The following is a 14428-nucleotide window of genomic DNA, read 5'->3' on the forward strand; positions in this document are numbered from 1 at the left end:
ATGCAGCCAAAGAATAGGGAGGAGGGAAATATTTATTTCTGCAGAAGTCTGGACTAAAGACAACTTGATGAGTAACAAGCGTTTAGTTCATACAAACCTCCAACATTAAATTGCTATGCCTGATATAAATGTTTTCACCCTCAATTTTCTTTGATCTCTTCTGCGAAACGAAAGAAGGGAAAAAAGAAAAGCACAAAAATTAAAATGTCGTTCTTGTGTGGCATCGCAAATAAGCAACGTAAAAAAAAAAGTGTGTTTTCCAACAAAGAGAAAACCTTATTAGCGCAGCAGAATCTACAGAGGATGATCATGAAATCACAAGAGCACATCCCAGATTTGGTCACCAAATGAAAAAGCAGAATGAGGTATGTGATCATCGGTGAAGGAATGTAATGAGATTAAAGAGGAAAATGATTCTGGCTGGACAAAGACAGCCAACGTAAAAGAGCCTGGGAAATACACAACTAACCTTACGCATTCGCACCACCTCTTCCTCTCCTTCGTTCTGTTGCTGTTTAACAGGTTGGAAAAAAAGAGAGAGATGCTGTTTAGTTACCCATAACTGCGTTACTTCCTAAAGCTTTAAAATACTGGAATCTACACGTCGCAACTGGCTTCATTCCAATACCACAAAAACACAAACCTGCGTTTTTTCGTGCGTCGTGGCAGTTGCTGCTCTGACTTCCGCCTGCTGTGGAATGACCTACATTGACGGAAGGAAACAAATGCGAACCATTTTGGAATCAATAAGTCAGAAACATCACACTTGCAACTGTGCTTTTGTAAGGTTGCAAAAGTTTTTTTTTTTTAAATAGTTTCTTCTTCAATTTCTGACACTCCCCCCCCCCCCCCCCCCCACACACACACACAAACACACGCATGCACTCTCACAAACTGTTCGCTGTAGCAAAGACTGCCACACACCAGGTCACGGCGGGTGTGAATACAAAAAATAGAAATGAGAATAATAATAATAATCCTTGCATTTGATACAGCACCTTTCCACGCCTTCGAGATGTCTCAAAGGGCTTCACAGGATATACTGTAAAGTGTAGCGACTATATATTTTGTGGGCGAAATGCAGCAGCCAATTTCGCACAGCAGAGGGAGGGAATTCAGGCATGATATACACCAGTCACCTGGTAAGTTCACTGAAGAGAATAGTGCTTGAGGATTCAACAACAACTTGCACTTATATAGCGCCCTCCACGCAGGTTAGCATCTCAGAGCGCTTAGACACATGTACAGAGGAGGGAGTTGAGATGAAAAATAGAAACCTTTTAACAGTGAGATCAGTTTGAGTGGTAGATTACAAGACCGATTAGGATGAGACTGGTATGTTTGTCACAGCAAAGTTGGGCTGAGACATTAGACGATGCAACTGGGATATATAAGTAACTGGACTAATTTGGAACGTGATGAAAGGAAATTCTTCAAATAAACAATTTATTAATCAGATTAAGATTAATATCACTAGGTAAAGAGATATCTTTGTTTCTGCTGAGTTGCATTTAACTCTTCACTTCAGCACAGCAATTAGATTTGTGTCCACAGAGGCACTAAATATCCAGCTAGCCACTGGCACAATAAAACCTCTTCATTTATTCCATGTTAAGATCTTTAGATATTGATGGTCTTGAGCGAGGATAGATATTACCAGCTAAAAATAGTGTATCCCAGATTTGCATTTCTACCCTCACCCAATCTGCTCCCAATTCTAAAGAATGCAAAGACCAGTCTCGTCCACAATATGTTATGGCAATTTGCCGAAATTCAAATTACAAGGTTACACGAGACTTTAGTCGCTCAAATCAGATTGGAGTGCAGGATCTACGAGGCCACGAACATAATTTCTCCATGTAACTGCCAATTTCCTAGAGAATGGTTCGATTGAAGCTGGTTAGCAGAGCAAGATAACCTCATAATGGACAGACCCCGGCCCTAACCAATTCATGTCAAATTGTGGAAACTACATTGGGTTCACTACTCAGTAACGATGCATTAGAAGAATTCAAAACAATGTACCTTAACTTCCTGAGTTGGCACCGGTTCTCTTTTTGCGACGATAGTTTCCTCCTGCTTGCCTTCGATCTTCATTTCATCTTTAGCTACTTTTGGGTCAGTGACTTTCATAGTCTGGACCGTCGGTGGGCTGCTGGCTTCTACTGAATGGCTTTGAGATATGGTAGGTGCGGAGGTAGCAGTCGCTGCCTGCGGGCTTTTGTCTGGAGTCTCAACTACTGCAGCTGCAATGAAATGCATCTATATTAGACCTGTTAATGTGTATAGAACTGTTAAGACTACGGCTTAGTACAGTAAAACTTGCATAAGTCTGATCTATGTAAATCGTCATTTGTCTGCTCAAGTACCATTCAAGAGTTTATATTCTAATCAAGTTTGACATAACTCGTACTTTGCAGAAGTCATATTAAATGTATGGTCCCAACTGATAAACGACTTATGTGAGGTTTACAGTATTGCACAGTCATTAGTGAATATGGTGCAAGTGTTAGTTGTCATTATACAAGAGGAAGATTATACATTTAGGTCAACGACTTCCTTCAAAATGAATGTGAATTTGCCCCCGGCAGGAAAGATCACTTGGAAATTCAGATTTCAGAAGCAATCATCAGCTCTGAAAAGTCACCCATCACCCAATTCACATCACCCAATATTGTAGATTCCAAATTATAGAAAGGCACAGAAGGTAAGAGACCAGTTCAAGTAGCAACAGCCGTGCATGCTTCAGTTTGACTGACGTTTATCTTTTGTAAAAAAAAACAATTTGTACACTTGAGCGGCAGTAGAAAAACACATTATCTTCCCCTTCACCCAAATCCATACAAAACGAAATAGCTTCAAGGCCAGCAAGACAACCTGAATTGGGTACCTCTGAATTGTATATTCGTTAAGTGAACCATAAAAATATTGATGAATTCCCAAACCCTCCTTTATAAAAAGGTCAACACTTTTAAGAGAAGGAAGACAATTAGCCCCACAGATTATTGCATCATTGTCATTAAACAGTCAAATTACGGCGCAAAAGAGGAGTAGAGAACCCAAATAAATAAATGAAACAGCAGCTTCATTCTGCCCTGCCATAGATTTATTATTAAATACATGGTCATAACACTTTACTGTACATCGTGTGAATCACTTTTTGATGTCCTCCCTCTAGCTTACTGAAATGCTATCACTGATCTTTCGTGCACCTGTGCCCCACCCACCTGAATGAAGCGCTTTGAGACGTCCTCCCACCTACTATATTAACGTAAATTGTATTTGGTGAAGCAGAACTGCCATCTCCTTCTCATAAAAGCCATGGGAGGACCACAGACAAAAACACTTTAAAAACATGGAATTAGCCAAGCGGTTTGCAGCTTTCAACATTTTCTACTGAATAGACTCACCTTTGCGACTTCTTTTTTTTGCAAGCTTGTTATTGAACATTTTAGCACTTGAAATCACAAAGCACTTTCTCCTATAAATCACTCAATATGTGAATCAATTTCTCACCTTCCAATTTTATCCTCAAATACTTTCTGTGTCATCATTCTGAACAATTTCAAAAGTACATTGTAAATTCTGTTTGGTACCTTCAGTCCTCGAAGCCACAGTATCAAACAACATTAAAAGTACAATTTCATATTATGTTAGCATTAACTTAATAGGATGTTAGGAGTTAATCAGACCAGGTTATTATATTAAATTATATTATAAAACCATCATGACTCCAGGTTAAGTACAGAACTGGTCCATTGAGGAGACCAGTTTGTTTCTAACTGTAATTTCAATCTAAATTATCATGCATAGCAAAATCCAAGACAGATTGAACAGGATAATTTTAAATAGTCAGTTAGTCATTGGAATAGGGCAATAGCTCTTGCAGGAAGGATAGAGTTAGGAAACAGGAAGACGGCAGAGCTATTAAGGCAACAAAGCAGGTACCTGGCAGCTCTCTGAATGCGTCCGTGCATCTGAGTTCAGAGTCCTCTTCCACAGGTATGTCAATGTAAACTTTGGGGAATTTAGGTTTAGCTGAAGAGAATGCGTACATGTTAACTATCATCCATCTGCTCATGCTTGGCATTTTGTTGCAAGTAGAGACTTTGTGGGCAATCATTTGGGGAAATTCCTCAACATGGGGGAAAGTTGCAAAGTAGCTGAATTCATGAGCCTTACAACTCGCACAATGCCTTTAGGTGGCGGTGGATACTTTGTAAAGTGCCCAGGTTATTGGAATCTGTGAATCATTAGTTTGTGAACTAATGAACTGTTTGAAAGCTTTTACTTGATAAAGATGACTTATGGCCCCTCCAACTGGATTACTTTATTTTTTCATCAAAAAGGTTCCGACACTGTTCAAAGCTAAATTCATAACTCTCCTGCCATTCAGTTTATCTTTATACATTTATCCCCTAATTATAATAATCCTTGCATTTGATATAGCGCTTTTCACGTCTTCTAAATGTCTCAAAACGCTTCACAGAATAGACTGTAAAGTGAATTGACTGTATATTTGTGGGTGAAAATGCGGCAGCCAATTGCGCACAGCAGTGTCCCACTAACAGTCGTGGATTGAAGTGACCAATTTATTATTGTTTTTTTTTCTTGAGGGATTATTATCAGGCGTGTGGAGTAAGGAAACTTGACCAAGGTTTCACCCTGCCAGGTCTCTCACTTGCAAAGCGAGTGCTCTAACCACTGAGCTTCCAATTATGGAACCACAAGAATGAAAATGAATGCTGTCCTCTCTACTTTCAGGCCTTGTACAGAATATTCAGCTTCAGACTCATTAAACACAGTAACATTGCTCTCAGGGAAACAGGCTAACCTTTAAGGAATACATTCCAATGGTACCAATCTTTGAAGCAAGCATTCACTTCCATTGCTAGGTAGACATCAAGTCTATTTCAAGTCCATGTCAGGTCTCTGTCAATGTAGCAGTTTAAACCAAACATTAAAGTTATTTTGCTAGCTACCCGCATTCAATTCTGGCTGTCGTCCCAATTATACCAAGTGATTACAAAATCTTTTTGCAGCTGTAACAATGCTTGATTGTGTGGCATTCCTTGGACGAGTGTAAACTTTCCTGCAAACATTGTTACCGTGAACAGGTAAATCAAATCATAGAATCATACAGCACAGAAGGAGGCCATTCAGCCCATCATGTCTATGCCGGCTCTTTGAAAACAGCTACCCAATTCAATCCCATTCCCCCACTCTCTCCCTATAGCCCTGCAAACTTGTCCTCCCCAAATAATTATCTGGAGTGAAAGAGTAAATTGAACTGAACAGGCACGGTCCTCTCAACGTCTTACCAAAATTGCGCAGTGTCAACTTAGGAGTCTGATGTCCCAGAAATAAGAATTTACAAGACTCTATAAAATGCAAGTTTAAAAAAAAGTGTAAAATCCTAGTGTGAAGATTACAGGTTGACGTCTGTGGGGAAAAGATTTAAGGCACTAAAATTGGCCTCAAAGGGTTCAACACACTGCAGATTATTGATCAAATGGCTTACATTTGGAAGGAGGACATTTAAGAGAATTCCACCTTGAATAATAGGATCATAAAATGTTACAACACACAGACAGACAACTTGGCTCATCAAGTCTGCACTGGTGCTTTCCTCCGCATCAGCTAAAATAATCTCACCTCCTTGCTCGCCCTCCCGGGGACATTTATTATTATTCTTTTCCAAGCATTTGTCAAATTCCCGTGCAGACATTTTTTTTTCTAACCTCCCTGTCGTGTTACTGCAAGGCAGGATTTGTAACATCGGATAATCTTACCTCCATCGAGGCTTCTGGATGCCCGTTTACTTGCGGTGCGCTCAAAGCGGGGAGCCGGTCTGTCAATGAGAGCGCTTGCTTCCCTGGTCTGTGCCTGTGTTCGACCACTGTAGCGGAATTTGGAACCTAGAGATGGGAATTTGCTTTTTGGCGTGCCTTCTGGTGTCGTTAGCCTTTTTTTTGGGGGGGGGGGGGGAGGAAAAAATGCAGCACTGAGCAAAGGCTTGAAGAATACTTTCCAAATTGGTATAATAAAATAATAATCCATTCATTTGATACAGCGCCTTATCACGTCATTTGAGACGTCTGAAAGCGCTTCACTGAATATATTGTGAAGTGGACTGACTGTGTATTTTGTGGGCGAAACGCGGCAGCCAATTGCCCCACAAATAGTCGGGGATTGAGTGACCAAAAGAAACCTACAGCTGAAAGAATTCCAATACATTTGTCTTTAGATAGTATCGAAAGCGCTACAAGATTGAACGTTTTCTGTCCGAGCATCCTGATGTTGCCTGTACGCAGTCGTGTTCCCTACCTGAAGAACGTATGATGTTCCACACAGACCTTCCACAATTTTTTGGCAGCACGGTAATTAGGCAACTTGAAACCAACAGTGCTTTCACACTGATCCTGTTTTTAAAAAAAAACACACACACAAGCATTTTAACCAACAGGCTGGTGTTTCCCAAGCAACAGGAAAACATTAAATCACGCTGATAATTCCTCAGTGGATCAGTATGAATACTCGGAAGCATGGTGTTGGGTTTCTGTGAGGGTCCGTAAAACCAGACCCCACATTATAACTGGGTATATTTTTAAAAATGGCCACCAGTCAATGCTTCTGGATCATCAATGCTGCTGACCTCAGTTCATAGGAAACCAGGCAGTTAGTAGCGGAAGCCAGAAATATAGAGCCCTCCTGCCATACCACAGGTCCGGGGTGTGACCGCACTATAGAGGGACCCGCCAATAATTACCTCACAAGCAAATAAAAATGGCTTTACCATTGCCCACCGCAAGGTGGTGCCATACACTCGGCTTCTACCAATTCCCAAACCAGCTGCGTTTCAAGAATTTAAGCATCACCATCCATCCGCAATTTAACCCAATCCTCACAAGGCTAACATTGTGACAAAACAGGGCATGCCGTCTACTTGAACTTGAGCGGGAAGTGTGATTAGAAAACGTATCTAACAAAACCAAACTGGTTTCGCTGCTAGAATAATCCATGTCACAGTCAACTGTGGTTGAATATCAGTCGCTGTCCCTTTAATCCTTGGCTTTCTCACCTCTCTGTTGGAGAAGACAAGGTTGCTAGAAACAGGAGTGGCTTAGGGTAAAAAGGGAATGGCATTCTGTGTCCTTAGCACCCAGAGTAAGTGACTTTGCCACTTTCATAGGTTATACATTTTGTTTTATTTATTACATTTATGTTGCAATGAGAAGGTGGATAAAACTACTCCAGTCCCATAAAAAGCAGCCAAGAATCTACATCATTGACGTTCCCGTAACTCTCAATAGAGAGGGCATTGTTGCCCCTGTGCTTAAATAATACATTATTTTTGGTGACTGTTTCTCTGCAGGCCACAAATAGAAGAGTAAACTGGAGGTTTCAAACAGAGGCCAGTTTTCAATGTCACAATATTCACAAAAAAAGCACAGCAAAAAAACAAACGATCAACTGTTGAAGGTTAAACGCAAAAGAATGTAAAAGGGTTTTGAGTGTAGCTAAGGTTTCACTATATTGACAGTACTTTTTAACTGTTCCTTTACCAGGTTAACTAGACTTGCCCTGTGAGCACTGTGTCGCGCAGTGCAATTGGTTGTTATTCTTGCCAAGGAATTTTTCTAGTTTCAATTAAAATTAAAAGTTAAAAATATTTAAAATATTTAATTAGAAATTAAATACTTTCAGTTTCAAAATTAATAATTACCTCCTTTTTGACTGCGCCTTCAGTCACTCTCCTACCCCTACCCTCCACCCCCACCTCTTGATCTGAACTCGAGTCCAAATCCCTGACTGTCCAGCGTCTTGGGACATCCTCCTGACTTGAAAGGCGCTATACAAATGTAATTTGTTGTTGTTAAAAAACAGCAAATCTAGAACAGATCATCATGGCTGTCATGGGAAAGGTAACAAAGTGTTTCGCAAAACAAAAAGAATTATTGCACAAACATCAGGAAGCACTTGTTTAATTTCCAGTAAGCCTGTGCATGTGGTTGAAAAGGTTACATAAACACTTTTCCAAAAACAACCTTCTATATTTACAACTTGACTTCCAAGCTTCCTTCTGGATCTAAAGAACAAGAAATGCCATACCTCTCCTGGACGAATCTTAATGAAGAAACTGCTTCGTTTGTAGGAAATTTTGAGAACCTTAGGCCAGGCAAAGCGATTGATTCGAAGTCTGTCTTTGTATACAAGGAGACCGCCAGAACAAACTCCTAACATGATGTCCACTCCCTCTAGATCCTAGATGGAACGGCAAAAGAATATGAATAATCATAAAATAATCCCTGTATCTGAAATAGTGCCTCATCACATCGACAAAACATCTCAAACCAGTGAAGAACTAGCTGTGGGAACCAGTGGAAGTGCATAGGGACAATTGAGTAAAAGTGAACTGTCAAGCAGTCAGGATATTACACAAATAATAATATAACAGTAGTAATAATCTTTGCATTTGAGACCCCTCAAAGCGCTTCACAGAATATATTGTAAAGTGAATTGACTGTGTATTTTGTGGCCAAAACTATACACGAGTAAGGCACGGTTGCTGAACGCATGTTAGTTGGTGGTTAGGTTATCATTCTGGTAAATGTGGGAAATAAGAAATCAACGAGCCAATATTTGTCAGTCCATCAAAAGCACAAACCAGCTACATGTCAAACAGATCGAAATTTGTGATAAACCAACATTAATTTGATATAAAACAGAAGCATTTTGTACTATACAATTTAGTAAGCCAATAATAATCACAACGAATGTCTCAAAGTGCTGGTTAAAATAAACTCTAAAATTTATATTGGTACTGTACAGAATTTCCCAGAAGACGTCAATTCTTACCCAGCTATCTGACCCTGTTCACATTTATCATACCCTAATTACTTAAAGTGCTTTCACATCCAATTAATACAGCTACGCACGAAGGAAATGTGCATTAGTTACAGCCGCTGTGGAAGAAGAATGCGTCATAAATGCATTTTGGCCACAAGTGAATAAAGGTTCTTTCGAGTGCTATTAGGCCCCTTAAATCATCTGATACAGCATTGGAGCTCCTAGCGCTGTACCACAAACAAAAAACAACAAACAGGATCTTTTCCATCTTTATGGCCTATGATCCTCGTCATTGCTGGATATACTAAAAACAAAAAAGTGCAAAGAGATGTTCCACGGTGAATTTGATCACACAAACGATTCCTTATCAGCTTTAAAATGCTTATGTACCAACACAACACAACAAACAGACAGGGAACAAAAAAAAGGTTTAAGAATTGAAGTTGGTCTCTGGTTCAAATCAACATGATATCCAATTGCATCTGAGTGACAATTTAGTGTTACTTCACTCTTGTTGCATATCAAATTATAAAGTTTACAGAATTATATTGGTAGGAATGGGGGGCGGGGAAGAGAGGGAGGGGAACAAAATGCTCCCTCAACAAAAAAAAACCATCATTAAAGTAATTTTAAAGTCAGAAGGTTGGTTTGGGGGGCTTTAAGCCCCGCATCGGGGCTTTGAGTTCGCAGTTTAGGCTAATGCTCCAGTACACTGCTAAGTTGTCGGAAGTGTTGTTCTTCAGATAAGATGATTATGAAAGTAAAGGAATCCACTGTTTTAACTCATACATTACATTACCATTCAAGCCAGTGAAAGTGGAACAGCGAGGGTGAATTGTTACACCTGGTTCAAGAATCAAAGGGAACAGATGGTGTACCTTTGCAGGGTGAAAATCCACACCGTACATTGAAAGCTTCTTGGCATTCTCTAAGAACTGCAGATCTGCCTGTGCTGGAGTCATAGCCCTGGGAAGAAATAAAATTAAATGAATTATAACCAAAGCCATTTCTGATGTATGATAATGGGCATGTTCACAACTACGGCTGTATCTGCTTATGATTCAAAAGAGGAGGAACGTCATACTTGTTGTGCTATACCTAAAGGGAATACAATAATAATAATAAGCTTTGCATTTGATACAGCGCCTTTCATGTTGGGAGCACGTTTCAAAACCAAGCACTTCACAGGATAGACTGTAAAGTGTAGCGAATGTACATTTTGTAGGCGAACATGGGTGGGAGGGGACAAATTGGTTCACAAAGATTTTTGCAGCTGATACAATGCAAAACTTACATCAATAATTTTTGTTCAATTACCCGATAAAGAAGTTGTGTGAGGCCAGTGCAATCCACTTTTTATTCTGAACACATACCTATGCGTTTTATGAAGCTCCATAATCTTCTCTTCCAGTTCTTTCGTCTGGTTCGGGGCCAGTTTGAATTCACTGAGGTAATTTGTTCCGTGTACCTCTGGATCGTATTCCCCCAGTTCAGACTGAATAGTATATGAACCCAAAAGGGCCAGAGTAACAAAGGAACATGGCAGACATAAGGTCACTATGTCCTGGCGGAGCTGAAGACACAAGTAATACCTAGAACGAACACAAATTGGTAAGCAATCAGGCAGGTGAGACATTGGTTTAATACAACTTCAAAGTCAGGATCTGGAGCTTGACTCAGAGGCGAGAGTGCTATCAATTGAACAAGGCTGACATCTAATTAACACGGAATTTAAGAACTTTTTTTTAGATCTGTGCACAATCTTAATATTTGAAGCTAAAATGGTTTCATGATTAAGATCAGGACACGTTTAGGTCAAGTATAGCCTCTCCTTAATAAAATACTAAGGATAATATCAATAATAATATTCCTTGTATTTGATGCAGTAGCCTGAAAGGTTGAACCCTCTGACAAAAACATTTGAACACATGAGTTAAAACGTAACTTCAGCGACTGAGTAATTTTAGATGATACAAGTATTGACAGCAGACAATGATTAACTGAGCAAACATCATGATGTGTGTGTCTTAAACACCTCAAAACCTACTGACACAATTGCACCACTACAATTTGGACTCGGGTAAAGCTGTATTTATTGTCAGATTAGTAATAATAATAATCCTTGCATTTGATATAGCACCTTATCATGTCTTTGTGAAGTCTCAAAGTGCTTCAAAGTGAATTGACTGTGTCTTTTGTGAGCAAAACAAGTAAATTGAAATTAGGACATTTGCTTAGGTAGTATCTACAACCGAGAATCAAAACATTTAGAGTAGCTCAACCTAGGCAGATAATTGTTTGGCTGGAAATTGTGTTCCAGGAAATGCATAAGCTTCAATGGAAAATTGGCTTTTACCTGGTTATATCTTCAGTCAGCTGCGCAGGGTCAGGTGGGTAAAACTTCACATTGAATATAAAATCCCAAGGTCCTCCTGGAGAGCAAAATATCATTATTACTTATTCAGCCAGCGGATTCCCTTGGGTTAAAATGAAGCAATAGATTTCTGCAAATGAAGCTAAGCAATCTTTGCTTTTCATTCTCAAAAAAGGATTGGGACACTGATATAATAACACTAGTACAATGATCATCATTGCAATTCATATAGAACCTTTCACATCAGGTAGACGTCTCAAAACACTTCACAGGAGTTACTGTAAAGTGCAGTGACTATATTTGGTGGGTTTTGGTAACAATAATTGGAATAAATTCTTCAAACCCAGAAGGCTCCTGATATAGATTTGCTGTTTTTTTTATAAAGGAGGGTTGTTGGGGAGAGCGTTATTGTATAAAATTAGAATCTCACATTCCCTCAATAACATCTGTGCACATTTCACAGATTCCCAATGATGTAGAGACGTGAACACAGGTTCCATAAACGTTTTCTATCCGCGGGGTCTTGGATTTAGGGGATTCTCATTATCAAGACCCCTATCTGCAAGCAGCCATTAATTCCATGGAATCGAGTTTATCGTTCTCTTGTAACTGAAGACAGCCACCTCCCAAGTGTTTAGATGATTCACTGTGGTGGCTTGAGGAAATGGGCAACACAAAAGGAGGAACCTCCAAATCACAGGACTGCACTCCAAGTTCCCAGTTTGTAGACATTCCTTCCCAACAGGTCAAACAACACAAATCCACCTAAACCAAACAAGTATTGGAAGCAAAACATCTTGGATGATTGTCTGCATGGCACTAAACACAGACTGAGGTAGAAATTGATTTATTTACCACTGAGTGTACATGCACTGATGGCATATCATAGGGTTTGTATGATCACATACAGTTCCTGGCACAGGATTTATGTAAGTTCATGTAAATTTCACCAAAATCAATACAAGCAAATTGCCATGTGGACGTTTTCATGGATATCTGAGCAATATTTTGAAAAAAAACTTGCTTCAAATTTGCAAACTGATCCCGATTTAGACAAACCAACTCTTGCAAGTTTTGGAATACATCAGAAAAGACCAATTCAGTTTTTTCTCGAAACTGGAAGTTTCTTACCTTGTACCTGCTTCTTAATCTCTTTGGTGAGGTCCAACCAGATCTGAAATCATTAAAGGAAAGTGAAGATTAAATGTTTGCCATTGTATTAGATGCATCTCCCAAGAGAACAATCATGTATAAATTCATTAATCTACAATTATAATTATTAAAATCGTGATGCAAACAAGCACTGATATATTCCTTCCATAATAGGAAGGATTAAGCACGCCGGAACGCTAACCCCACGTGAAGGACGCTACTTAAATGCAAGTTATTGTTGATAACTGGAATACAGTGTTCAACTTAAAGCTTCTAAGTTTACAGTCTTTTTATAAAAATAATCTCAAGTCAATTTTAGGAAGGCTTTTTGTTAAGTGAGTAACTGTTTATCTTTATTACAGTGGAAGTCCATTACATGAACACAATGTTGATAAAGAAAACGGGTTTATTGAACCAGACCTGCCCACAACCAAACTGCACATTTCAAGTTGGCAAAAAAATTGTAAGCAGATTGATGAAGTTGCCAAATATCAATTTTAAAATCAGGATTCGCATGAGCATTGGGATGATTGATTGTAGGATATTTTTAGCTTTCTTTTTTTTCTTTGACTTTGCTGATTTTCAACCAAACTGCCTGCTCTGAGGGTATCAAACTGTATGGTTTAGGATAGGGATTAACCCACAGATTATACTTCTTAAAAAATGTACATTTTGAAGAAAAAGTAGCAGTAGCCTCATAATCAGTGATTGTGTTTTCTAATCTCTCATCTCACTGAAGGTTGTTAATTTTTGACCTCCAGTACAGCACTCACACTCCTAGTCGAGCACCCTGTTTTCATATTTATTAAACTAATCCTTGCATCTGATATCACGCTTTCACATTGGGAAGGTGTCTCAAATCACTTCACGGAATTCATTGTAGTGTAGTGGCTTGTATTTGTAGGCGAATGCAGTTTTAAGCTTCATTTTTCTTCTGGCAAGTCTGACACATGCAGAAACCCATTACTGTGTTTAAGAGTATCCAAAACCAGACAGAATTCGACTCTTGCCACCTGTACATGAAAATTCCCATGTGTGGGTGTCAAGTATGAGTTTCTATTTGGTTCGGATACTTTCCTTGGAGAATAGCTCTTGTTTTGACATCTCAAATATGGATAGTTATTTTAACACCTTGCTGAACGTACCATATTTACAAAAGTATAGAGAAACGTCAATGCTGGTATTCCTCTTGTGACAAGCAACTGCTCCAAACCAGCTTTGGCTAAAAGGCTCATGATGCAGTCACCCATTCAGATCGCATTCTGTTGTCCAATCCCAGAGACAGCGTGAAGCGTTCAGTAATTAATAGCCCTTTTATCCTGACCTGCTTAATGAGCCGCAGACACAATTCAGCCTTTCAGTCTGCTATAAACCAGAAATCTAAACTAAATCAGCTCTAAAGGGTTCACTCATGTTTTCCCTCACTGCTGAATACTCTGGGAAATTTGCACATCATTAAGACACACACAGAATGGTTTAATCTTTTCACTCAAGGCCCTTGAATTTTTTTAAAAAGGAAAATAAAGACTCCTTTATAGTTAATAGTAAATGTTAAGACTACAAAAGATTGGCACTTCAACACGAGGATATGTGCCACGCAGCAATGCATTATAGTAACTGTTCTGCAATAGTAATCATTCATTTCTAATTCATAAAGTTTACACAAACAATCCATACACATCTCTATGCACAAACCGCCCATACAAATATACATACAACAACTTGCACTTGTATAGCGCCCACCTAGGGTTGCGTCTCAGAGCACACATGCATGACTTGTATCATGTTAAACAAGTACATATAATACCCAACTGGTCCTAAAATTCACTAGCACTCTACATAATAATGTATGCTGAACCTTCTCACATATACAGTTAACAATTTAGTACACTCTTATCAATTCTGAACAATTCAGTTTAATTTGTCTAATTCAGTTTAATTTGTTTAATATTTTTGAGACCACAGACATTTTTCTAATGGAATAATCTCTCTATAATGTGCAGTTTTTAATTTAATACACACTAAAGAGCTTTTGTTTACCCTGATCACTTC

The 14428-nt window shown here is 39.0% G+C and overlaps 1 protein-coding gene across 12 annotated transcripts in view; it reads right to left on the minus strand.

Moving 5' to 3' along the window:
- The window catches only part of epb41a (erythrocyte membrane protein band 4.1a), a 57635-nt gene that overhangs the window by 19865 nt on the left and 23342 nt on the right, over positions 1 to 14428 (minus strand). For 10 of the 12 annotated variants that reach the window (XM_042338693.1, XM_042338689.1, XM_042338694.1 and 7 more), the window contains exons 5-16: positions 12356 to 12398; positions 11207 to 11282; positions 10224 to 10442; positions 9729 to 9816; positions 8113 to 8265; positions 6328 to 6422; positions 5793 to 5965; positions 3949 to 4038; positions 2026 to 2246; positions 644 to 703; positions 470 to 511; positions 98 to 160 (exon numbers count right to left, since the gene is read on the minus strand). In XM_042338693.1, the coding sequence (XP_042194627.1) occupies positions 98 to 160; positions 470 to 511; positions 644 to 703; positions 2026 to 2246; positions 3949 to 4038; positions 5793 to 5965; positions 6328 to 6422; positions 8113 to 8265; positions 9729 to 9816; positions 10224 to 10442; positions 11207 to 11282; positions 12356 to 12398 (1323 nt within the window). The remainder of the gene's footprint in view (positions 1 to 97; positions 161 to 469; positions 512 to 643; positions 704 to 2025; positions 2247 to 3948; positions 4039 to 5792; positions 5966 to 6327; positions 6423 to 8112; positions 8266 to 9728; positions 9817 to 10223; positions 10443 to 11206; positions 11283 to 12355; positions 12399 to 14428) is intronic. The other 2 variants (XM_042338692.1, XM_042338690.1) reach the window with 2 other exon arrangements.

Source organism: Callorhinchus milii, unplaced genomic scaffold (assembly GCF_018977255.1).
Source record: "Callorhinchus milii isolate IMCB2004 unplaced genomic scaffold, IMCB_Cmil_1.0 Scaffold10, whole genome shotgun sequence".
Taxonomy (NCBI): domain Eukaryota; kingdom Metazoa; phylum Chordata; class Chondrichthyes; order Chimaeriformes; family Callorhinchidae; genus Callorhinchus; species Callorhinchus milii.